The sequence below is a fragment of the Anabas testudineus genome, chromosome 18 (assembly GCF_900324465.2).
Source record: "Anabas testudineus chromosome 18, fAnaTes1.2, whole genome shotgun sequence".
NCBI lineage: Eukaryota > Metazoa > Chordata > Actinopteri > Anabantiformes > Anabantidae > Anabas > Anabas testudineus.
In genome coordinates, this window is record NC_046627.1 from 28,251,537 (window position 1) to 28,277,505 (window position 25,969).

The 25,969-nt window shown below is 41.1% G+C and overlaps 2 protein-coding genes across 3 annotated transcripts in view; both read right to left on the reverse strand.

Annotated features, from left to right (window-relative positions):
• The window catches only part of LOC113157868 (mitogen-activated protein kinase kinase kinase 11), a 42,153-nt gene extending 24,814 nt beyond the window's left edge, over nucleotides 1-17,339 (reverse strand). Inside the window, exon 1 of the mRNA XM_026353512.1 lies at nucleotides 15,147-17,339. Within this exon, the coding sequence (XP_026209297.1) occupies nucleotides 15,147-15,903 (757 nt within the window). The 5' untranslated portion in view covers nucleotides 15,904-17,339. The remainder of the gene's footprint in view (nucleotides 1-15,146) is intronic.
• A 3,074-nt stretch (nucleotides 17,340-20,413) lies between these two features.
• drap1 (DR1-associated protein 1 (negative cofactor 2 alpha)) lies at nucleotides 20,414-25,858 on the reverse strand. 2 transcript variants are annotated; one of them, XM_026352737.1, is made up of 8 exons: nucleotides 25,676-25,841; nucleotides 25,518-25,560; nucleotides 24,978-25,050; nucleotides 24,358-24,451; nucleotides 23,792-23,917; nucleotides 22,692-22,782; nucleotides 22,506-22,594; nucleotides 20,414-21,608 (listed from the first exon to the last, which is right to left on the reverse strand). In XM_026352737.1, exons 3-8 carry the CDS (start codon nucleotides 25,030-25,032, stop codon nucleotides 21,425-21,427), a joined length of 639 nt encoding a protein of 212 aa, XP_026208522.1. In that variant the 5' UTR covers nucleotides 25,033-25,050; nucleotides 25,518-25,560; nucleotides 25,676-25,841; the 3' UTR covers nucleotides 20,414-21,424. The 2 variants fall into 2 exon arrangements, with proteins under 2 accessions (XP_026208522.1, XP_026208521.1); XM_026352736.1 differs by lacking the exon at nucleotides 25,518-25,560 and having other exon boundaries at nucleotides 25,676-25,858.
• Between the last annotated feature and the right edge of the window lie 111 nt (nucleotides 25,859-25,969).

A 25,969-nucleotide genomic window follows, 5' to 3' on the forward strand; every position in this document is an offset into this window, starting at 1 on the left:
GTGTTTTCAGTTCCTTTTACAGAGCTCTTCTGCACCGCACACTGCAGTCCGCAAAGCATCAGCATACAGTGAAGTGTCACTTGATACTTCACTGTATGCTGAATGTACACAAAAGTTAGCTGACTTGCTGTTTAAAAGTAAATGTGTTTTATATATGATTTCATGAAATCACTGTATTTGAATGTGTCACTGTACCTGTATAGACCCTATTTGACCTACATTCTGAAAAACCTAAACTCTTTAATCTACATAGCTTATGACCTACAATTTAAAACCATACTAACAGGAACTTTACAAAACCCTAAATCTGTTTTTTTTTTTTTTGGTCTTCAACATAACTGAGATTCTTTTTTTCACTCAAACTACATTGAGAGGATCGGCACCAGGAATTGGGAAAAGTAGAATCAGCAGCTCAGTCAGATATGAATGACTCATTACTGGTATTGACATAACTAGATACGTCTAGATACGGTAGGTCTGTAAACATGGATGTAAATACAGAAACCTAAAATGAGCTAAGTGCACACTGTAAAATATAATAACCTATAAGTAAACACATTTTGGTAACCAGCCAGTGTTGTGCAACCACACAGCGTTGGAAGGCTTGCCAGACGAGTTTCTATGAAAATAGACTATACTGCTAAGGATGTCGGTTGCTGCGGTGTGACTCTGTATCACATGCCTCAGTATGATCGGCAGCCGTGCCACTCTTCCCCTTTGCTGGCAGGCTGGGCATCGCTCAGGGCAAGGCTGGCCGTCAAACGCAGGGAGGAGAAGCAGCAAAGAATTTGACTTATTATAGGGAAGTAAGACTCCTGCTATTTGCAGTCACTTTCTGACTTTCAGGGCTTGCCGCTTTTTCCTTTTCTGCTCTCTTCTTTTGAGTCTTTCTGAGTCTTTCACTGGAAAACACATTTATTCAGTCTGTTTTTTCACCATGTAAATATGAATTTTATCTTTTTCTACACACACAGCGGTTCTCCTCTTTCTCTTTGTTGTCTCTATCTTTGTCTCTCTCTCTCTCGCTCTCAGACATCCTGTGCCTCGTAGCCCAGAGGCAGCAAGTTTGACGTCACAGAGGAATGCATCACAAGAGGTTGTGTTGTCTGCTCTTCGTGTGTGTGAGAGAATGTTGAAGAGGGATAGGAGACCTTTCATAATATACTTGCACAACAATTTTTGCTCCCAGTATAGCTAAAACCACAGACACCTTCTAGGGCAACACATTTTTTTCCCCACTCTGTACAATAATGACTGGTGCAAAGACAGACAATTGACAGGGGGGTTTTCTAACAGCCAAACTGCTTTTTAAATGGGTGAAAAAAAATCGCTCTAAGGTATGTCCATCACAAACTTTCACATCGACTTCTGCCACAAAAAGAAGGCACTGACGATAAAACAGCAAATGCAGTCAGCAGCCAAAACAAAAACAACCTCTACAGTGACGGAAAAAAGGGCCCGCTCATTTAACCTTTATGCAGAAAATCAATTTCTGTCCATTCTACAGCTGAGTCATTGTTTCTGTCAATTCTACGGGCCCCTCAGGGAGGGGTAGAAGTGGTGGCGGTATTTACAGCCCTGATCCCTTGCTCCACTTCTTTTGTCCGCCTGCTGGTCAGCGCCTGGTAAAAACAAGCCCTTGTCAGTCACCCCTATTTCCACCCGGGCACACACTTGTTGCGGCGTGACCCCACTTCCAGGAAGTGACGCTGGTTTCAACCAAGTAGCCCCTTGTGGCGGGCCCTTCCTTAAAAGAAAGAAAAAAAGAAAAAAGTATATGCATGCGCCAATTGTGTCGTTCCCGCTCGCCGTTCATTGTGCTCAATAAGCACAGGGCTATTTTAGGAAACTGAGGTTAAGAGGGGTCACGTGGCTCCAGACACTGACGGAGACAGACAGGAGGGAAGCGTAGGTGTTGTGGCGCGCAGAAGTTGCAGAGGCACAGAGAGAGGTGCTGGGTGTCGATCGCTATCAATTGATTGAGTGAGACCTGGCACAGCTAAAAGTGGCTGCCTGGGCCTAGAAAGCAGAATTATAGATAATGGTGGGCGCGCATGCACACGCACATGCACATACACATGCACAAAGCACTCATTCTACAGTTACAGACACTTCATACACTTGTACTGTATGTCCATATTTTGGAGATCCTCACAGCTGCACACAAGCAGGAAAATTATAAGAAATCTCTGCGCACACCTACAAGGACCTACTTGCATGCACATGCGAGTTAACACAACTGAACTTCATTATACACACTAGCAGAGGCATTTACTAAATCCCAGGAATGTATGGGCATGCTACACCAGCTGAACCACACAAATTCTAGGTTATCAAATGTAGCTCAAATATGTGTCTTCACAAACACAACATGTTACTTCTGCCAGTTTTGAGATGTGTGTTATGGGCCTCTCAGGTCATCACCCAACCACTGCATGAGTGAGTCTGTCACCCACACACGGGACATTCATACCAACTCAAATCAAGCAGAAATCAGGGCCGTGCAACAGATTATCATAACATTCAAACATGATTTGGATTCAAAATGATATGCACAAGGTCTTCCCCCTTGTTGTCCATTGGCTAGAGTATGAGTCTGACCATGTATGTCTGAATACGACCCAAGCCCAAACCGGACCTGAACCCCAACAAATATATTGTATTTTATGTCCAAACCAGAGTCTCAGTATCTCCTAATTATAAAATGAAGCAAATTAATAAATTATTTATTAATAAATTATTGGCATGAATTAAGCAAAGAAAACATCTAAGGAGATTGATGAAACTACTAAAACTGGGTTAAGAACTGTCCAATCATCAACCTGTGTTTGTTTTTTTTTAGAATGTAGGTCAAATAAGGTCTATACAGGTACAGTGACACATTCAAATACAGTGATTTCATGAAATCATATATAAAACACTTTTACTTTTAAATAGCAAGTCAGCACATTTTTCACCAAGTTATATACATTCAGCATACAGTGAAGTATCAAGTGACACTTCACTCAATAACAGGATTCATCAGGCTCAAATTGAGAAAGGGTGGTTCAGGGAGCATGACACACTATTTTTCACACGAGTCCAGACCTTAACCCCATTGAGAATCTTTGGGATCTTTGAGAAGACCTTGTGCAGCGGTTATTAGTGTGTTACTTTTTTTTTGACAGGCAGTGTATTTTTATTTAGCATGAAGTATGACCTAGCTGACTGAACCCCACCTGAACCCAATCATGATCATTTCTGCCTGAAGCCAACTCAAAACCAATCTGGGAGAGACCAACGGGTCCCATCAGGTTTTGGCACAGGTATCCAACCTTTGCAGGAAGCACGTTACCCTGTCAGGCTACTGATAGGGTACTACTGTTCCTAACTCAAATTGGAGAAAACTAGTGAGCAAATTAACTAATAATAAAAATGAAACCAAACTATCTGAGATGTAAAATGAGGAGGGAGTTTGGATGTAACACCACAGATAGTACAACTGTGCATTAAGGTGTTCCCTTTATAAAATTCAGCTATGATAAATTTGACATATTTTAGGACTAGGCTACACAGGTTGCGTGCAAATTAATTTGAATAGGCAGGAAAATGTGGTGACCCAGGTTTATATTACACTAGCACTGTACATCAACCGACAGAGAGACAGATTTACTCTAAAGGCCAACAGACACAAACACATCAGGTTTCTGACAGTTTCATAACACATATATTAAAAATATACATAACCCATGCATATTAATATCTTTGAACCTATATGACTGTCAGTCTACCTCCTCTCATGCATGCAGACATGGGTCCACAAGGCTCATCTTCACGCACACACATATGCAACCAAGTAATGAAACACACGCACAGGCCACAAAAGTAATAAAAGCAATTTAGGAGCCTCGGCAAGCATATGCACCACATTTCTTCTTGCACTTCCTGAGTCAATACAGAGTGCATCTACAGTTCAGGTCTGCTCAGTCCTTCCTCCTCTTACCACCACCATCACACTGACAACAACGGCCGCATTAGTCAGCTGCTTACTGGACAGCGTGTGGCAACATGCTGTGTCCAAATCAGCCAGTGACCCACAAAACATAAAGTCTTCTGCTGACGTCCTTAAAACCAAAGAAAGAAGCAAAGAACCATGGGAAAACAACACATATACAAATAGCTCTAGGCCTTTTGCATAAGAGGAGTATATTATAGTTTGGATCTTATAAATTGTAATACATACAGGACACAGTATTTCCTTCTCTGTTGTATCTCCCACCTAGTATCACATTTTGAGGAGGTGAGAGTATCATGACTTGATCAGTGTTCCCCAGACAGACCGTCTGCCTGATAGAGGCCAATTCAACAACGTTGCCATAAAAACACACTATGTGTGACAGATCTCCATGGTCAACAGGACTCTGTTTGGCATTGTTTGTTGTTTAGAAACAAGAGTGTGTCAGTAGCAGACGGTACTCTTACCAGCAGTGGCCTAAATATGAGTGTGGTGCTGGGAGTGACTCAACCCTGAAACTTTAACTTAGCGAGGATTCCACTGTCAGGGATTTTTACCGAATTTTACCAACACATATTACAGACAAAATGCAGACTCATGTGTAGAATCTGTACTTCTTAGTGGGTGGGAGGGTGGGATTTGTGACAACAATACCAATGCAGTGACCTTGTATTTGAAGAAGTCATAGTAGGAAGAGCATAGCATATACAAAGTAGAGCAAATCAAATCACATGGATCGCAACGCCAGCATAAAACTCTTTCCACACCATGGAATCCAGTCTCGGAGCCTGTCAGAGGTTCACATTAGCAGCTCTGTCTGGGATTTGTCTGCCTTTATTGGATTTGGGACGCGGGTTTCACTTCAGCGGTCCCAGCCGAGGCTATCAAGATTGTGCTAAATGAGCCCAAGACGGTGGTTCCTCATCATTCTTCTAAAAGTGAATAGTGTACGTACAGTTTTAAATGACATGTCTGGAACACTGGTGTTACAGCTGAGCTGCCAAGAGAATTAGCTCAAAATCATCAGAGGTCCAGTGCAGCGGAGCAGATACTCAGGTCACTGGGACATGGTTCTGTCCACATTCAGAAATCTCACCCAAGTCCTCCCATAAGGTCATCCTTTCAACATTTTCAAGCTTGAAGCCTAGTGTGTACTTTCATTTTAAGAATGAAAGTACCTAAAATGCAGCTGTGCAGCTGTGCGTCCACAAATCACTTCCCCAGAGGGATTAATATGGTATATTTTACTATTATGAAGTATTACCATTAAGTGCTAGCCTAATTAGCTATCTAGTAAAACAGTAACTTGCATGTGCGGCTCCCAACATGCAAAGAGAGAATGTTTGTAAAGGTTCAGTGTCCGGCTCAAGGACGTTTGAGAGCTGGTGCTGAACACACAGTGCATGTAGAGATAGAGGCTGGAGCCTTTTATCTACAGGACGGGCGTTCTCTGACCGTCCAGCCCCGTCACAGGAGCGAGCCAGATGCAGAAGCCAGCTCCACAAAGACGCGCTGTGCCTCTTCACTCTGCACCTCACCTAATTATGTTTTCTCCAGAACTGGACGCTGGAGCTACGCGTCCGTCTCTCACCGCGCTTTACTATTCAGGCTTCATTTTTTAATGTCTGCTAGAACTGGGCCGATATATATTTCTGTAAGAATAGCACGATGGGCTCATAATTGTCATAGCATTAAGTGTCAGTCGAGGCCAAAATAAATAAATACATTTTAAAAAAAGCATATATTGGCTTTTAAATGTGCACACTGGTCCAGCCTAAGCCTCCTCTCTGGTCTTTCTACCTTCCTCCCTCTCGCCCCTCCCCGCTGTGCACTCGTAGGCGAGCAGAGAATTCAGGCAGGGCGGGGGCTTTCCCCAGGAAGAACGGGAGCTTTGTCCCTGGAGCGACGAGGCCGTACTCTGACAGACAGTCTGGCAACCTCTGACCAGGCAGCCAGCAAGTGAGAGAGCGAGCGAGCGAGCGATAGGGCACAATCACGGTACAGAGGATGTCAACTCGCAGAGAAACTAGTGCTCACTGGACTTCAGCCGTGTGCTCAGGGGCACACAGTGTGTTGTTCACCGGGTGAGTGTGGGAATTAGGCAACATCCGTGAGTTTACACACCAGGCCACAGCTGACTAAGAACTCTGAATAGGAGATTCTGCAATGAGTCTGGGGTGGCTCTTCTTCCTCATCTGATGTGCGTAAGGATAAAAGTTGTGAATCAGGTTCAAGTACATTTCACGTGTACGCTCGACCTCAGGGCTGTCACTAGTAAAACCTGTTCCCTGATAGTTGTTTTATTGCTATATGGTTGTTATAATACTCTGCATGGTGTGTTGAAACACTTATCAGGGCTTATTTACTGCAAGACTTGCTACACAGTGTTGTTGTTGTTGTTAAGACAATAAAAATGTGTTGCTGTAGCGTTGGAACAACGTGGAGCACACAGTACTCAAAGTAATGTGTAACTGTCTCTGTGCACAAGTACAGTAAGTAGAGCAGGTGAAGGTTGAGCTAAGAAGTGTGACTGTAAACTGAGACAAACAGTGGTTTGGATCATTTTCATCATCTCGATCTGATAAGTCTAACTCGCCTGTTGGCTTTTTACAACCCATGTGACTATTTTCAAGTATCTGATCAATCAGTTTCACCTTAAAAGGCCAGAAAATGATTTCAAAGAGCCCAACGAACAAAAACCAAGGCCCAAAACACAAAGATATTCAATATCAATGATACAAATCACATACAGAAGATAACGCTTTTTTGGTTAATCCATTTACCAGTACATTGTTTCTGCAACAGTTGCCCCTGCATACACACTAACACCCATGATATAACATGTATGACCAGAACCAGAACCAAACTTGCATCTATCAAGCACATTCTGGCATCCGCATGAATGCTGTCAGAGGGGGGTTATAAATGATTCTGTGTGCAAAGTAACCAGTGCCAGGTAAAAGGCTGAGAGGTCCTGAAACAGTCACTTATTAACAGGCTTCCAGTGCTCATGTGTTGAAATTTAACCTTCATTAGCACCATTTCCTTAGAGACTCAGACAAGGGATCATTACTGGGTTCACACCAGAGGTTCTGAGGTCAAGGCAGTAGTGGGAGGCAGGGCTGATATTCTGAGGTGGTACACATAATGCATCAAACAGTATAAAGGAAAACTTTGTGTGGATTCTACAGTATTTAAGCCTCTTTTCAATCACATTAGGCAAGTTCCTGGAACTACACATTTAGAGTGTTCCTGTTTTACACCACCTGTGAAGAACCTAGATGATTAGGCAAAGATACAAATAAGAAATGACAAAGGGATTGCAGTTGTTTGTTTTCTGGCAGTTTAATGTTGCAACACTGATGTTGAAACTGATGATGTTATATCTATATGTTATAAATTATAAGACATAAATTATAAGGAGCCTTTATATGCAATACCTCTTGGGGTTGTGTTGCACCACCCCAGCAGGACACCATGTTGGTTAAATAGAGATTTTTGCACTAACTATATTAGCTGTAGAGCCATTAAGTAATGCAAATGGCAAAAATAAAAGCAGTTACAAACGGCATCCAAATATAAAACATCATCGCTTCCATTCGAAGGACCTATCTTTCACCAAGTTTTAATATTAATGCTCTTTGTGTGTTTGTATTCCAACATTCTAGTCATCTAGTAGTTATTATAGAGATCACTGTACAGAAATATTGTGTAGGTATTTATAATGTATAGCTCTATAGGTATACTGTATAGAAAGTTGTTATGGTATCTTATTTACCCTCTAAGGTGTGGTGGTATCGATATACAAAAACATACATGTACAGTTGTAACAACTCCATGATATTACTATAGATACATCTAAAACGTATGAAATGATCACCACAGGTCTTTTCAGAGGGTATTTAATCTGTACAATACTGATAAAAACATCCCTTATGCTACTTCTTTCCATCCTGAATGCTCCAAAACAAACCGTCTTCATCAGATAAGTTTTTTTTTTTTTGCCATTTGCATGAGAACTGTCTTGTGATGTGTGTGGCGAGAAAGTGGCCAAGCCGAGAAAAAGGTCGCCGACTGGAGAAGGGAAACAACAACAGATTTCACTCTGCTTGAGTTCTGGAAACATCTCTACTTCCTGTGCGCTCAGTCCTTCCAGTGTCCAGTTGTTTTCTTTTTTTTTTTTTACCCTTTTCCTCTTGTTCAGTTCTGCCCCCTCACTCATCCTGCTTGGACTACAAACATACACTCATACACATATTCTGCAGCTTTCATGACGAAGCGTGGGTGTGCGGTCATTGTGTGGACACATTTCCTTTTGCATCTACAAAAGGAAACCTGCATGTACAGTACAGTAGAGAATACTGTATGTGAAGACACACAGTATATGGTTAAGATAAATGTATACATCAATTATTAAAACCAGACACTGCCATCACTGCTATCAAGTTGTCCCCTAAGGTTTGCCTCAAAAGTACGTTGGATTCATGACATACTCTACTTTTGTTCCTATATTGGTGAAGTGGTGGAAATTTGAAAGCCCATTCAAGTTATCTGAGCTGAGCGACTCTGTTGTCTGTTGCCAGGAGTGGTTCAGGACACACCTCCTGTCGCGGTGGCTGTGAGGGAGGTGGTACATCACGGTCACATGATGACATTCTGCAATGTGAATACTGAAGTGTGGAGTGTTTATTAATTTCAAAAGACCATGATGCTTCGTAATGTAAATAATTGCCCAAAAATAATGCTAATAATGACTGCAACTTAATATTCTTAAATCTTATATTATAATACAGAGAACTATGGTCTTGAGGGTTTGTAGATTTTATTTGTACCTAAAAACAAATCTCAAGTAAGAAAACATTGGTCAATGTCATAATCTTTCTGTAAGTGGGTTTTAAGGAGAAATTCTTTCTTAAGAATGATTGTGGAATAAAGCTTAATCTTCTTATCCCACCTTCAAGATAAGGAAACTGTCAAAATTCAAGATAACATCAAGTCACAAAACTAGCTCCTGGAACATTTGAATGAATTCTGAACACTTTCATATGTGTCATTCTCTTAAATCGGATCTAACTTGCTCTGCTAATCTAGATCGAATCAAATTCAGCCTGTCTGTGTTTCACAAAATACAGATTAAAAGCAGTAGGGACATTATGCAGCTGGCTGAGCTGCATGGAAAGTCAGGCTAACAAACTCCCCTCTGCCTTATCACCCACGAACACACACTCTGAGCCAGCAGCAACGCAGCTGAGCTCTACCCCAGGTGATATCCTACCATCCCACCCAGGCACCCCTTGGATGTGCTGGTCAGCAAACTACTTATGGAAGGGCGACTTTATAATGATGCACTTGGCTTCTGATGTTACGCCCTGTGCTTAATTAAAACACTCTCTGCACAAATTTGCTCTTCAAGCTGTATGTTGAGGAATTTCAATTGAAAGAATCGCGTGACTCAAATATTAAACATCTCTAATAGTATTTTACTGTATCACTGTGATAATGCACAGGTTCCTCCTTTTTACTGATGTTTTGTTTCTTGTTGTGCTGTTTAAAGCTTACTGCTAACTTCATTTCCAAGAGACCACTTGTGTCAATGAAGCAGAATTGCTGAATCATCTTTTTTTCACTTTGTGTTGTCATTTTCTATAAATGGTGAATTTCTTCAGACATGGTGACTATTCATTCTTATCCCAATTGCACAGTTCTTCTTTTTTATTTTAAACTAATTCTGTTTACTCGTCAAAAAACACACATGATGTAAAAACATCCCCTCTTTTAAGCATGCTTGATGCCGTGTGTGGCTCAGCTGAGCTCAGTGCAATTACGCAGAGAGGCAGCAGACATCTGACATGTGAAATGTTACTTGAGGTTACAAGTAGGGTGAACGGTTATCCATCCCTTGCAAGGATAATTTGCCTGATTGCCACTGCTACAATTAACATCATTATTAAAACAATGATTTACATTATTAATTCATCTTTTTACTGGGGACTTGGTTGCTCAGTGGTAGAGAATTGGGTTAAGATATAGAAGACCACTGATCCATCCTTTTTAATTATGATGTACCATTGAAGCTATCTTTTTCATTCAAGTTCCAATTACTGGCACTGTGAGTTTGCATCTCATGAGTTTTCACAGTAATCACAGGGGTCAAAAATGAACTTTCACAGTCAATTGATACAAAGTGTGCAGCAGGGATAAGAATTATGTTACTTATGTAACATGTAATCATGTTAGTTGTTATGTATAATAACAAATAATACTAATAATATAATAACATCAGTATTACAATACAATATACAAACCTATACACGTCTAACATGGAACATGGCAACATCCATTTAAAGACAATAGTGCTAGAAAGCATTAGACATTGGTGCTCCACATTTTGAATGAATGAGGTGCATGATGTACATAGACTGTGTGTGCTTTTAGTCTGAAAATCTGAAAAGGGTAGCAGCTCCTAATTCCAATAAGTATTAATGAAAAGTGTGTAAAGTCCCTCTAATGGACAGAAGGTAAGGTAAGACATTTGTTTTGGCAGTGATTCTTGAATCAGGTCCATTAAGAGGCCAATAATGCTTATCAGAGGATAGGAATAGGTTTCAAGGTCTATTTGCTTTGATTGACAGGTCACTAGGCCCTATAGAGGCTGCTGCTTGCTGCTCATACCCCCATGAGCTTAGACTTCTAGATCCATAGTTTCAAACCACTTATGAGCTGGCTATGGATCCAATCACTTGTCTTTTGCCTGCTGATGATAAAAAATTATAAATTTGCACTGCTCACTACGCTAGGTTTCTGTTTCACTAATATAATTTTATTGTGAAGATATATTCATAATTTATATGTGATTTGGCTTGACTTGCAGTAATTCACCAGGAACAGAAATATCTTCATAGTGTTCCATATAAAAGACCATCATTTTAGTGCTTTTACATACCAATGCAGCTTTGAATAGGACTGCACAACTGCTTTACTTCAGTGAACTACTCATAGCAGTCAGTAAAAGATTTGACTGGCAAACTGACAGCAAAAGAACATTTCACTTTATCTATAGATAGTATTTTTATTGTGTTCTTTCACTCTAATGGCCAGCCTAACAACATTGCTGGCTCACTTATGACCAAACTACACATGTTAAATGATAAAACAGCTACTACAACAGAACACAGATGCATGTTCAGACTTTATCAGATTTAAAACCTCCATCCACTAAACAACTCAGTACAATCAACAATTGCATAACATTTCTAAATGACCCTTATAATTTCTCCTGCCGAACAGCAAAAGGATGGTTATGTGTGTAAGCGCAGTTCACCACACACATGCAAACATCACACACCCAGACACACACGGGATGTTTTGAGTGTACTGCAGTGTGGGGCACTGGGGGCCCTGTATGAAAACATGCTGGTAGAGGGATGGATCAGATGTTTGTCCACTCATGGAAAAAAAAAAAGACATGTTGATCCAAGATCTAACTGTGGCTTCTTCCTGAAAAAGACAGGCCACTGAGTTCCAGCCCAGCAAGTGCTTAGCTTGGCACTTTCCCCACCAGTTCTAACCAAAGCCTCTGCAGAGATTTATGGCGTGGGGTGATGCCTATAGCTGTTTTTGGGTCTATGAAGGCTTTGTGCAGATAACTAACGACAGTTGGGATTTTCTAGAGGGGAGGTTTTTTTTACTGTAACTGCAGCAAGACAGTATGCTGTGCTCCTTTGCAGGAACTTATGTAAAAGATGGCTCAAATTATTATGAGTAATGTGAAACGGATCACACATGGTGAGAATTACCATGAAACTGTGCAGTTCCTCTCAGCTTTGGTTTAACCGTCTACAATTTTGCTGTTCTCATCAGTTACTGCTCTTATCAATCGAACTTCCAGGTCCATCTAAGGACACCACTAACAATATATTGCTGAATTTCCACCTCAGATGTTTGTTAAATTAGCTAATTAGTGACAGAAGATCAATAATATTGTGATTAAAGTTTTGTCCCCAAGACTCAAAGACAAACAACTATCATTGCTGCTTTAAAGTTGCTACTGAAATGACAAAGCTTGTTTTGCTGTTTTGCTATTGTATAAATTATGTAAATTATGTATGTCGTATGAATTCATTGACAAATGTACCGCTGACATCTTTTTCTGATGAAAGAAAAACCTCCAATCAATGAATATTCATGACTGACAGCTGAACAGGCAGCAGCACCGGGCCACATCGCATAAAAACCTGTAGAATAGCAGCCAAACAAACAGCACGTTGTTAGAGACGGTTATGACATCATTTAAAAACTAAACTGTGCAATACTGACACAGCTAAAACACTAGTTTTAAAGTTGTTTAAAGCGCTGCTAATTAGCTATGTAGTCTGCAAACGTGCACTTTTCCTAGATGCCTGTTCCTGTTTGTTTGGCAGCTCATTAAACAAGTCAAGGTCCAAAGTGAGATCTGTTCACGTTTGTAGATAAGAATAAGACTTCAGCTAGAAAGCTAATGTGGGTCATGGTTCAAAGTCTGGGGCTCTTTATGTATTGTGTTGTGTTGTGGCGGTTGTCAGTGGCCAATATGTTGGTCTATAAAATGCAGTTCTGTACGACTTTACCACCCACTATGACCTCAACAATAAATAGATAGAAGAATTGTTACCTTTCTGACAGTGTGAACTTAAACTGAGAAATGATAACCTTGTAAAATATTGTTCATAGCAGAGCTGCTGCATTGGGCTGTATCAGACTGTACACATGAACCTAATAAAAGTGGCCAATGAGAGTAGCCTTTTAAAATAAAATAAAAATATCTCTAACTGTATTACAGTAAAAGGACTGAGCATTTTTTTGCAGAACAGCAGAGATGACACTAATAAACACTGATAAATGCCTGAAACCTTAGTGAGAGAACCACAACACCCTAAAAGACTAGTGTGTTGAAAACAGAAAACGACTACAACACATAAAGGTGTGAAAAATCTCCAGTCTCAATCATGATAGAAAGACACTACTGCTACTACTACTCTCTGTCCAATTTTTACTTTCGGTTTACTTTGTGGGTTCTACCGAAGTGGCCCCCCACCTACTTTTTCCAATGATCTTTTTTCATCAGCATCTTTCAGATGGGAAAATGTACTCCATTTGTGATTAACTACTCACTACAACTGTTGGCTTTTGTTTAATAGCCCTTCAGGTAATGACTGTTAACCTAAATCCATCCTTGTAGCAGCTGGCCCTAAATGTCAATAGTAATTCAGTCATATGCTGGTGGTCTCCATCTGTACCCAGTGTTTTTGTTTGGTTTTTGTGATGAACACATCTTGCATTATGATTGTTGTTTGAAAAGAGTTCCTGCTTCCCATTTGACACATTTCTGACTGTATGATTGGAACACCAGCTCAAAATGGCAGCTCTAGAAAGAAGAACTTGTCTTATTATTCTGAGGAACTGACACCATAACCTGAGGTTTCCCATTGATGCCTTAGAACGCTCTGTACTGTCAATCTAACTGCTCCATTATCTGATTGATTTTTAAGCCATTGCAAGATATCTCTATGTTGAGATGCTGTTGCACCTGTGCGTCCATTCTGTCAGCACTTGACTTACAGCACATCCCGTTATTGTCTGTGTTGTAACGTATAATGTAATGTATTGTCCCCACCCCACCCCCTCCACGTCACACACCTTCCACAACCACAACAGGATATTGCTCAGTGACACAAACAGGGTTATGGCTGTATGGAGACATGTAGGGGCAGGTCGGCGACAAAGATTCAGAGAAGAATTAAAAAACAAGAGGCGAGAGAGTGATAATGATCTCCCTGCACACAGAGAGGGATTGTATTCGCTTTGGCCTGCCTCATATACAAACATTATATTAACAGAACTCCTCTTTCTTTTGCGCCACAGGAGACGTTTTTCCAGCAAGGAGTGCTTACTGGGAAAGAAAGACTCTGACACAACAATGAAGATAAGCGAGAGGTGAGTGTGTGGGATGCTGAAGGGAATGAGCTGAGCTAGTGCTCACTGGAAGGTGAAAAAGATTCTGGGAGAAAGGTATTCTTATAGGCATCCTAGGCTTTAAACAAACCTTGATTCAAGGTAGTCAAGCGTCTAGTGTCCCTGACCTAACCAAGGTCATATTCTCTCTGCAGTACTGAATGTTTTATAGACTCAGTTGTTCACAGTCAAACATAAAGCGACCACTATTGTTTTCAATTGTAACAATCAGGATCTACAGTAACAGACGGGATGAGCACAGGGAGACTGGAAATCTATTTGGAGTCCAAAAGATACAGCCACAGAGATGACAGGGATTATATACTGCACTACTTCACAAGAATGATAATAACAGAGGGGAGGCTGCAGTAAAATTCAGGTGGCTCAGTGTTTGCGTTAGCGTAGAGCACCACTGGAGCTGAGAAAGGCACTTGTTCTGCTTCAAAAGAAGGGGAGGGGGGTACAGAAAGCTTTATCAGCAATACATCTCTCCTCAGTGTAGCTTTAATGACAAGGTCCAATGTGTGCATGCGTGCGTGTGTCTGTGTCTGGCACAAGGGCCCGAAACACTGACGCAAGACCTTTCTCGCTGCCCCCGGACAGCATCAAAGTCCAAAGTGCAAGTTGCAACGTTGCTGATGGTAGTTTTCCTCTGAAATTCCTGGCCTTTGCTAGCAAAGCACAGCGTTTGGTGCCATCAGCAACAAATACTGTATTTGCAGGCCTTTTAGCTTCTGTAGCCTGGATCTATCTTTTACAGCCTGGGTGTAAAATGTCTGGGCTATGTTCCAGAAAGATGTCATGTAGTGGACCACAAATCTTGTCCTGTCATGACCTTGAACCGTAACTCTAGATAAAGCTGATGTATTACCTGAAGCCACTGCTTCATAACTTTACTTATTATGTTACATGAATCAAAAGTAGACTAATAAGATGCGTGGGTTAATAATTGTACAGGTGGCTTTACAGTATGTTGAGAAAATAACAGTGTCTTTGTTCTAGATATGGCTTTGTGAACAATGAGAGAAGCTACTTTATATACACAAGTATACCATGTTCCACCAGTGCCATTAGTTCCGTCCGCAATCTAAGCCTGAAAGACGACAGGCTAGACTGCGTTTGATTGATAAATAACTTGCAGTGTGATGCTTTTAGGACTTACTGTTGTTGGACTTGAGGTCCCGGTGGATGACTGGGACAATCGCCTCACTGTGCAGGTACAACATCCCTTTGGCTATCTGCACGGCCCAGTTGACCAGGACATGCGGCGGGATGCGACGACCTGCCAGCGCCCGGCTCAGCGGCCCACCTGAGGCATACTCCATGATGAGACACAGGTTGGGTTCCTGCAGACAGACCCCTTTCAGGGCAATGATGTTGGGGTGGGTGAGCATGGCGAACAGACGCGCCTCCTGCCTCACATTCTGTGCTGTCACACTAATATCCTCATCCGGGTCTTGCCGAGCTGCCTTCACAGCCACCAGCCTGCCTTTCCATGTACCACGATACACCTTCCCAAAGCCCCCAACCCCAATGACCTCCTCCAGGCTCAGCTCCCGGAAATCCACCACCTCAGATTCAAACTCGCCCACCACAGCTTGGCCAAGCTCGCTGACCACGCCGCTGCCCGGGAGCTTCCCATATCCACTTGGCTTGAAGGAGCCGTAGTTGGATGGGAAGATGCCCACCTTGTTGTTGACCTTACCTGCCCACCAGCCCTCATCCCCTGATATCTCAGAGTCCAGAGAAAGAACTTCCACCAGGTCACCTTTACGCAAGGTGAGCTCGTCCTTACATGATGCCTCATAGTCAAATAAGGCTGTCCACACAGGATTGGTGAAGTTCCCTTTTTGTGATTGTTCCAAATTTTTCCAGTTCGACAGCGGGCCACGACTGAATATGTTCTTCAGCGGCTCCATGGAGCCTCAAGCAGATGTTTTGACTGGATCTGATTTTGCACCCCAAGGGTTTGAAAATAAAGTACAAAAGAGTACTTTATTGCGCCTCGCTCCCTTTCCTGTCTTTCTTGTTGGTTCATCAGGGACCAGTGAAATGTGTTCAAAAGCTTGACCAACAAGTGGGCTGCAGGAGGGGATTCAAAGATAACTGAATGGCAAGTGTCTCTCATTCGTCTTGATGGGAAATGCAAAGCTCGAGTCGAGACACTGCTTCTGTTTGATTATATCCAAGAGGCAGCACCGTCTCCACTGAATTTCCCTCTGTTCAACTGATACTAAACAGTCCTGTGGTGTCCCAACACATGGTCCGAGTATAAAACCATTTCACCGGCCTGTATTTGAGCAGCTCTTGAATCACCTCATTAGGGGTGAATTAGCTCTGATCTCCTCATATTCAAAATGACCAGAGTTCTGAATTTGGAAAAATCCAAACAAGGACAAAAACAAAGAGGCCTGAAGTATGTCCTAATGTTGTAACTTAGTTAACTGTCCATTTTTTTTTATGTATTTTTAGCCATTAAGTACAGCGGCCACCACAAGCAGGAAGCGCCGAGACGTGGAGAAGAATAGCAGGAAAGGAGCACTGAGTCCGGCCAACCCGTGTTTTACGACCAGCTTTCAGCTTCTCACCACTTTGGATTATTCAATCGTAATATCCAATAACCGCGTCTCACCGCAACTTCGCGGCGCTCCCGCAGGAAATCCCGCATCCCATCGTGCGACGGTACCCATACTACAGAAGCTTTACACCGAGCTGGGCTTTCTCACAACGTCTCGGAAAGTTTGGAAGCGCCGACTTCGCAACAGGAAGAGGATCCAAACCTGCGTGGCTCTACTTTCCAGAGAGAGACGCGCAGCAACAAACTCCTCCCGTTAGTTCGTCGTCCGCGTTGGACGCGCGGCCCCGGTCCAGCCCGGCGGACTCCTTCTCACAGCGGGGGTCCCGAACAGCGCGGTGACTCCATCACAACTTCTCCTCGCAGTCCCCTTCTCCCTCGTCAGGACCTCGGACCACTGCTGCGTCTGTGCTCGCAGTCGGCGGAGAGGGTGGGGTTTCAAAACTTTTTTTTTCTGTCCCAACAGGAAAAGAGTGAGAGGCTGCAGGCCCAGGTGAAGCTCGACGCGCGGAACACCCACCACATCCGGTCAGCCCCACCACAATAAAACCGCTCGCACTCGCACATGACGGGGAGAGAGAGAGAGAGAGAGAGAGAGAGAGAGACATTTATGTTTAACGTTTATCAACTAGACGACATCATATTGTCAGTGTCAAATTTTAATTGCTAATAATTTACACGGGTATGTATCACTATCTCTAGGTAATGATATTTAAAAATACAAAATGTAGATTGATCATGTCTGCATGTTTTTGTTTGTTTGTTTTCTTTGCAATTTAAATGATAGTAAAAATACAAACTTAAAAAAACGATATGATTCAAGCACATTCGAGTTTCCTGCCAAGTTACAACTAATATTATATATATTATAATATTATATATAATAATATAATTATATATAATATAATTATAATATTATTATATTATATAATATTATATTATATATATTATTATTATATAATAATAAAGTCATTCATTTCATTGTGTAAGAAAATTAATTTGAATTGGTGTTCATGAACTAGCCACCCACTCATTTAAGTGTGCCACGCATCTATATTATATAAGTCATGAGAGTTTAATTTGAAAGTCCTATTTCCTGTATTGTCGTGGTTATTTTTCTGCTAACTTTACCATGCTTCAGTCACACCACTGGATGTGCGTCAATTACCTGCAAAAACCTCTAGGTAGAGGAAGTGTTTGCCTTCAAAATAAAATAAAGAAACTGGTCTACGTCAGTGGGCTAGTGCAGTGCTGAAATGACCAGTTAGCAATAGTAGTATGTGAGTAATACTTTAAGATCTTACAATTTCAGAAGAAAATGCATTTATTTTACTGGGGATTATCTCTCGACCACAAGGCATATTTAAATCCCAAGTATTTTATTTTGAAATTTACATTAGAAGTGCTATTTGTTTATTATGACTCACTAATCAGGCAGCAAATAATCCTGATGTCAAGCTGCTCAAAAAATATTAAAGATAACCCTACATATGTCATAATGTCTACTTATTTGTAGGACTCTAAACTTGCTGTCAATTCAAACATCTTGTTTCTTTACCTAGCTGTCTTTTACCATGAACGGCACGCTTGAGTGGGTTCATTAAAACCTTTAAGATAGTCTCTATATTATTTTACTCATTGAATGTCTTTTGTGGTTACTTTAAATTCATTCCATTTGCTCTGTTGCTGTTCACACCGCTGGTTGTTTCTGTGTTTCCATGACAAAACTACAACAAAACACAAACTCCAAGCGTCTTCCTGTAGAGTCAGTAGAGATATTATGCTTTTGTCACATCCAGCCCAAATACTCAAGGACATCAGTTCATAAAAATTGTTCCCACAGTCAAAAGAAATAGAATAAAATGTTGCAGTTAGGCTTCTTATTGGAAACAGATATTATTTAGTCTGGTGTTATTTGGAAGAAAATGGGAGTTTCACTCCACTCAAGTAAAGTCCCATTTGCTGCTGTGCAATTCAGTTATAGTTGTTTAATTTTGTCTTAGTTTGCGTCACTTGGTTATTTTCTTAACTAGAGTTTTCTATGTAGGCCTTTTGTCTCCTTTTAGTCATGTTGTGTCTTTGCACTTCTGTTTTCGACCTTTGCCTCTTTTTGTGTTTCGTACTTTTTTTTTGTTTGTTTTTTTTTTGGTGGTAGTGTTTTGCATCTCTTTGTAGTTGCCCGATCATACAGAGGCACTGGTCAAGAGGCCTCATGACCTCGGGCCCCAGGCCGTGTCCCAGTAGGCCCGTCTGTCTACTCAACTGGTGAAATGGTTAAAACCTTCCACCATAACAATCTGAAATGATACAGTACTTTAGTAGAGCCATTCAATCTGCATAACTACTTGACATTCGATTTAATATTTCTGTACTGTTACTTTTACTTAAGGATCTCTGTCTGTATCTTAACTGTTCAGTAGCTTATATGTGCTTTTCAATCTAACACATCAAACAAAGTTCGCCTTATATTAATCTATTCATTAGAGCACAACCACCTGCCATGGCAGAGCACAGGCATGCTCAAGAAGTATTTAAAAATAGTCTAAAGTATAGATTGTAAGAGTATATTAATGAGTTGCTTTCAGTGTGCCCTCTGATCAAGGCCGCAGCATGGCCACAAGGTGAATTTTGAACATGTGCTTTAAAAGGAACCACGCAATGAAAGGCTTTCTTAAAAAAAGGTTAGGGAATTCCTTTTTGCCACATCTTACCATGTTTCTAAAAGTGCAGAGCACTGAAAAGCCAGTGGCTTCATGAGACGGGATGGGAATCAGAGGGCCACCTTTGGCCCCCGCTGGCTGCTGTGTGGAAACAGTGCGCTTCCTTCTGTTAGGCCTTTGATGGCTCTTCTTCCCTGCCCCGCGATGCTATTTGTTTGGACACGACCTCCTAAAGTCAACCATCTACAACCCCCTGCCACCTCCTCCCATTTCCCCACATACACACTCGCACACAGAGCTAACCCCACCCTCTTTGCAGTCCGCTGAGTCAACGCTAGTGCAGGAAGGATGCAGTTGTTTTTGCGGGCCTGACTCTGTGCAGCTTGGTTGGATTGCTGGATAGAGGGGGCAGCAGAGTCGACTGCATTTACACGACAAAATGGACTGTTTAAAAAAAATAAAGAAGAGGAAGAGGAAAGGGGCTGGACACACACTCAGAACCAAATGTGCCAACTACTGTGAACACAGAGTGCATGTCTGATAGTAACAATCATTTCTCTGTGAACACTTCTCCAGCCTGTACTGTCTTGCACTTATCTGATTCAAATACCAGGAGACAGCTGAAATCTTGAGGATAAATAGCAGCTCTTGTCTTTCAGGTTGTGTGAGTCACTGACTAGTAAATCAACAAGAGTGAATCTGCGGGAAATTTCTATATTGCAAAATACAGTAAAGGAAGAAAGAAAAGGTGAGATGAAGGCACGGCATTGAGCCAGACCTACAAAGGAAAAAGGAGAAGCACTTTGAAAATTTCAGGTAAACAAAGAACACAGTTGCACATCACTTTAAAGCATTCCAGGCTATTTAGTGTCGATATGGGAAACACAACAAACCAAAACAAGGAGGACTTTTTTTTTTTTATTTATTGAAATACGAACTTTATTTCACCCATACAAAATAAAATGAATGTTAAAAGTTTACAATACAGTGTCAGCTGTCTATTCAGAAACATTTCATACTGAGACAAACACATGAATGAGAGCCCCATCTCTGCTTTCAATGGATACATCTAGAAAGATCTAAAAAGGAGGGCGGGGGGGGGCAGGGGAAGTAAACTTACTCAAAAGTGGAGGGGTGGCCAGAACAAAGTGAAATTAAATTAAAAAGGAGGACAAACGAGACAACTTTAAAAACAAAGTTGTGGACCGAGAGTCACAGTAAACGTCTTGTGGGCGAATCGGGGGAATTTAATTGTCGTATAAAGGTGAAAATGTCAGAACAGATAAACTCTGACTGTAAAAGAAACAACAACAAACTAAACGTCAGTCATTAAACTGCTAATAAGGTGATGGACTTCAGGGACGTGGAGGTTTACAGTTGTTGTGATAAAAATGATGAATTAAAAATAAAGAAGAAAAAAAAAAAAGCAGTATATCAGTATTAGTAGTATAGTATATAACTTAATAATAAAAATACACCAGCTCCCTTATCAATGTTACAGCCTGACTACTGAACTGTGCAGGGAAGAAGCCTGTTGAAAACACAGTAATAACACTCCACGTGTGAGACAAAGACCTTCTTTTGCCTTAGACATGTTCTGATCACACTCTAGGTACCTACAAGCTGATGCCCTGAACTCACACCAACTAGTTGCCTGCGTGAGCATCGAAGGCTTAAACCACCACTTGTAGATACCACTTCAGAATTGTTTTTTAAGCCAACCTGACGGTGGGAGTGACAACAACTGATATGCCATCTTCATAAAGTCTACTACAAAGGATTGAGGATGAAAGAAAAGTGCCACAAGAGAACGTTGCAAGGAAAAAATAAAATATAAAAACAAAAAAGGAAAAAAAAAGAAGCTCCTATCCTGTCTGTGAGAACAGTGACGACTGCCATTTTTAATAGTCAAAATAGAACGACTGACTTGTTAAAAAACTTCCTCGTTGGATTCTCCGCTACAATAAAATAAAACCTTTTTTTCCTTTTTAAAAATGAAAATTAAAACACATAATATACAACCACTTTTTTGTCTCTAACGGCCGGCTGCAACGAAGAGTCTCTCCCTCTTCGGTTTAGAGCGGCCGCTGCGACAACTTAAGAAATTGAAAATAATGTTGAAAGATTGCGTGTAAGTCTAAGTGTGTGTGTGTGTGTGTGTGTGTGCGCGCGTGAATGAGTGTATGAGGAGGAGTAGGAGGGGAGCTAAGAGTCATAGTCTTCGTCATCATCCTCGTTTTTGTGCAGCGCTGGGGCCAGGGGAGGCGGCGAGATGTTCATCATTGAGGGGTGAGGGGCGAAGGCTGTGCCGCCCTGGGGCTGTGCTGGAGCCATGCCGCCCATTGAGACCATGTTGCCCATGTGCATGTACGGTGGGGGTGCGCTGGAGCTGTGGGGCCACAGGTAGCAGCGTAAACCAGGAGAAATTAAAAGTCGGAAATGAACTGTGGTGTTAGTGAATGACAATATAATAATATGTTATATATAATAGTGATAATATCACATTCATCAATCATAAAAAGGACTTCATTGGTTTTTGTTTTGGAAGCTGTTCACAAAGCTGTTCCAAAATGCAGAGGGTGTAAGTAACTAGGTACATTTACTCAAGTACTGTGCTGCAGTGCATTTTGGGGATAACTGTTATTTATTTTCCTTTGGTTACTTTTACTCTGGGATGTGTTGTTTCCAGTGGAATAACAGCGCCCCCTCCCTGTTTTTGGCCATAAGGTAATTCGTCAGATTTCTGATCAGTTCCGAACAGGTGGCAACATTTGAAATGATGTATAATAGTGCTTGTACTGACTGACGTTTCCTAATTTTACGCTGGCAGTGCTGCTTTCCTCACATAATTGGGTTTGTTCAATGATGTCTAACTCCATTCTGTTGTTTCTCTGTTAAACTGTGTTTAAGCAGGCATCATTATCTTGCCACTTAAGACAACTGTGGTTTCTGTTAAGCAAAGGTTACACTGTCTCACTTTAACAATGGATATGAATTACTGACAAGTGTTGCAGCTCCACTGCATTTCAGCTGCCTGAGTGTCGTGACTTACTCAATGAGAAGCTTTAAATTACTGCAGCCATAACCCACTGCCAGTGTTTTCATCTATTAAGGCACACAGAAAGCTAAACAAGTATTTCTGGGTTCTTAGCCCTTATATTAAATGAACCATCTAAATTATTATTTGAAAAAACTATACACACAAAAATATATACACAAAGCTGAAAACAAAGCAGTAACTCAGCTCAAGGAAGACGGTATATTTATTGATGGTTTGTGTCTATACCTGTGAAATCTGGATGCGGCCTGCAGATTTGTGCTTGACTGAGATCCGTCATCCTCATCGCCGTCTGTCTCACTGTCTTCAGAGTCATCCTGGTTCCAGGGCAAGGAACAAAATAATAAGCAATTTCACAACACATCAGTGAAACTCTAATCAGCCACTGGCCTCTGCATGCAAATCAACTCTCACCTCCTGCTCAGACTCCGTGCCAGACAACTTTTTGTCCTTGCCTTTGGAGCCGGCCCCACCATTCTTGCGTCCAGATCCAGGTTTTCGACCCCTGGGGGAAGAAAACAAAAAAATAATGAAAAGTTACCTGGGTAATGACATGTGAAAGTAGCTGTTGTTCCAGATTTTTTTTTTTTTTAAACAAGGGGGAAAGGATTTGAGTCATTTCACTCATGGCCGTGCAACCAGACTTTCTGATAAAGTGAAACTGTTCAAAATGTTACACACTAGAAAAATGAAAAAACACAATTTTTCCAACAAAAAGATTTAAATATCCACCTTTTAATAACCCTAAAACTATTTAAATGAGAAACAGCAAAAACATCTGCAGGACAGTTAAGTCTGAATGAAACTTTAAAATCAATGGGGATGATTCCAAAGCAGAGAACGCTGTGACTGACACTGTTGGTGGAAAAGACTTTGAGCCGTCTATAATCACAGATGCTGTGACTCCACATGCCTCATCCCCACAGCTGAGACTAAATGTCTAAATATTATCAGCTCACAAATTGAATCAGAATTGAATCAGCCACAGAGTTCAGTGAAAAGAAGACATCTTTCTCATTGAATTGTTTTTTTTTTTTTTTTTTATGTGCAATTCTCAGCCAGACTCTCTGCTTCAATTTAGCTGCAGTGCCACTGTTTGACTTGACAGCCAATACTAATTTCTCTTCTCAAAAATCCTCAATAATTAGTTCTCGCTCTGTGGAGCTGGAAAAAAAAGTATTCTCCTCTTTTTGTGGATTAATCTATAATCACAAAAGAAAATAGAGAAAGTAATAGTCACAACTTTAGACGGCATTAGCTGTTCTTGTATCCATGTGATGGCTACTATCTTGACCTTGATGAGAGATTCGTTTCTTCCATAAACTTAAACTTATTATCAGAGATGACTGACCTGTGTGATGCTGTGTGGACACTGTACAGATCATGTGTATGTGAAACAAAAACTTGCAGACCTGAACTTACTGGCATCAACTCTACTGTACCATTTCATTCTTCAGCAGTCATGGTGCTATACACACATACTGTCTGGGCATATGTGTGAATTATAGAGGTACCTGCGAGGGACTTTTTCTCCTGCTCCCTCGGCGTGGTTCTCTTCTCCCTCTACCTGTATGTCCGGCACCGCTGCCACCAGGTCTTTTAAGAAGTCAAACTGTTGCTCCAGCTCGATGCACTGCTTTCTGTGAACACATGCACACAGAGTTTTCTAACAGCGCATTGCTTCTTCAGCACACATAAAACATTCTGAGCAGAGTAAAGCGTCAACCTTATATCAAACAGAAAGAGATAAATCGGGATTGTATATTCATTGTAAAAATGAATAGCATTTCTCTAGGTAGAAACAACTTTCACAGCAAGTAACACTCACACAGCAGGTACTCTTACGATATAATACAACAGGGTGCCCTGAGGTGTATCTATCTGAATCCAAAAGAAAGATAATGACACCCTTTCAGCTAGATGTATCCTAATCTAATTACAACTCTAATATTATTCTATTTTATTATCTAGCTCCCTCAGTTCACATTTATAGAAAGTCAGTACACACTGATTGTAGTCAAATGTAGCAGTAATTTAAACCATGGTCCTTATTTAAAAACACACGAACACAGAAACTTACAGATGTGATGTTGTCATTGTTTTTGCGTTCCTAGACTGGGTGACTTGACAGGCCTTTGTAAGCAACGATTCCAAAAAAAGCTCCAGTGCTCTTGCTGTCATCTCAGTTATGGAAAGTATTACACAGCATATACAGTGTCCTTTACTACAATAAAGCATATTCACTCACGTTGCCAACCTTATAACTCTAACTGTACAGAGCACAATTACAAGCATGAACAGTCTGGTTGAATCTAACAGATCATAACACAATTGATACCCTCTTCCTGTGTTTCCACTTTGGTTAGCAGATATATATGAAGAATATTACATTTCTCCCCACCTTCCCAATATGAAGAGTTCAAATGTTGTCTAAAAGAGCGGACTGGGGTCAGTATGATCATATCATTTGGAGGACATTTATGCTAGAACCAGAGGCATATTTTAAAATAGGGGAGGACAGATGAAAGTTAATTGTATTATTATCTCATTCATCTTCAATTTAGACTATAAATGTGAGGTCCCTTGACTGAATCCATCGGTTTACATAAATCTAGTACCACTATGTACTTTCAAAACACTCACACAAATAACAAACACATCCGGATTTGCACAGAGAAAAATGTTTGGCTGGAAGGATACAAATAATAACAGGTACTGCTGCAGCCACTTTGCCTATTTCTTCATCTGTCTGCATTATCTTCTTAATCCTTGCCTGAAATGAGAAAAGTTTTAGCTTTAAGTGGGACGGCAGAGTAATTCAATGCGAGTGGGCACATCAGCCATATGAGGATTCACCACATTAATTACAAACAGACTTTAAGATCGCTTACTATGCACATACCAAAACTCGTTCACTGTTACCAAAACACGGTGCAACACACTGTTCAATCTATAGGATCATGATAAGAAAATCAGTATTCACCTAATAGTGATCAGATTTGTCACCCATACCAAAAATTTTGCTCATTAAGCAGCTATAACAAATATGCTCACATATAACGTTGGTTATATATAGTTCAATGCACTTAGCTTACCATGCTAAAAACAACGCAGATTAGCTAGTGGACTCGCTAGCTAACTTGCGTAGCACTCAGTAGAAGTACCTTAGTAAACATGGCTGTGGAAGTAAGTTAGCGAATTCAGTTCAGATAGCGGCTCTGGTGTAATGTTACTACTCACCAAGTGCCCAGTGTTTTGTGTTCGTCAGCTGGCTGTTAACTCTCTAAGCAGAAAACAGGCCGAATTTCACTCAGGCTAGCTAGAGAAGTTAGCTTGCTATCGTACAGTTTGCTAACATTAGCTAGTCGTAACACCGGTTCAGTGAAGCTTTAACTTACCGGGGGGAATCTGGCGTTGTATTTCTTCTTCTTGCTGGGCATATTTTAATTACCTGGATGACTAACTTAAAACAAAATGAAATATAATCTGCAGTAATTTTCTAAATCATGTATAAATCACCTCCACCACGCACACACCAGATAGCGGTAGTTAGCCTGCTAGCTCTGTAGCACGTCGTCGTCGTCGTCACTCGTTCTCTGTCCGTTTCAGTTTGGCTCCGCAGGGTCACAGTGCCGTCGGGTTAGGACGCACGTCGCCCCGCAACTTGTACACAAATATAATGTGGCTAGTTA

Coding starts and splice junctions, on each gene's coding strand:
- drap1 (XM_026352736.1), bottom strand. CDS start 25,717: ATGCCCAGCAAGAAGAAGAAATACAACGCCAGATTCCCCCCG. Junction 25,051..25,675: donor ACAACGCCAGATTCCCCCCG/GTAAGTTAAAGC, acceptor TTCTCATTTCAG/GCAAGGATTAAGAAGATAAT. Junction 21,609..22,505: donor GCCGCATCCAGATTTCACAG/GTATAGACACAA, acceptor GTGGCCCCACAG/CTCCAGCGCACCCCCACCGT.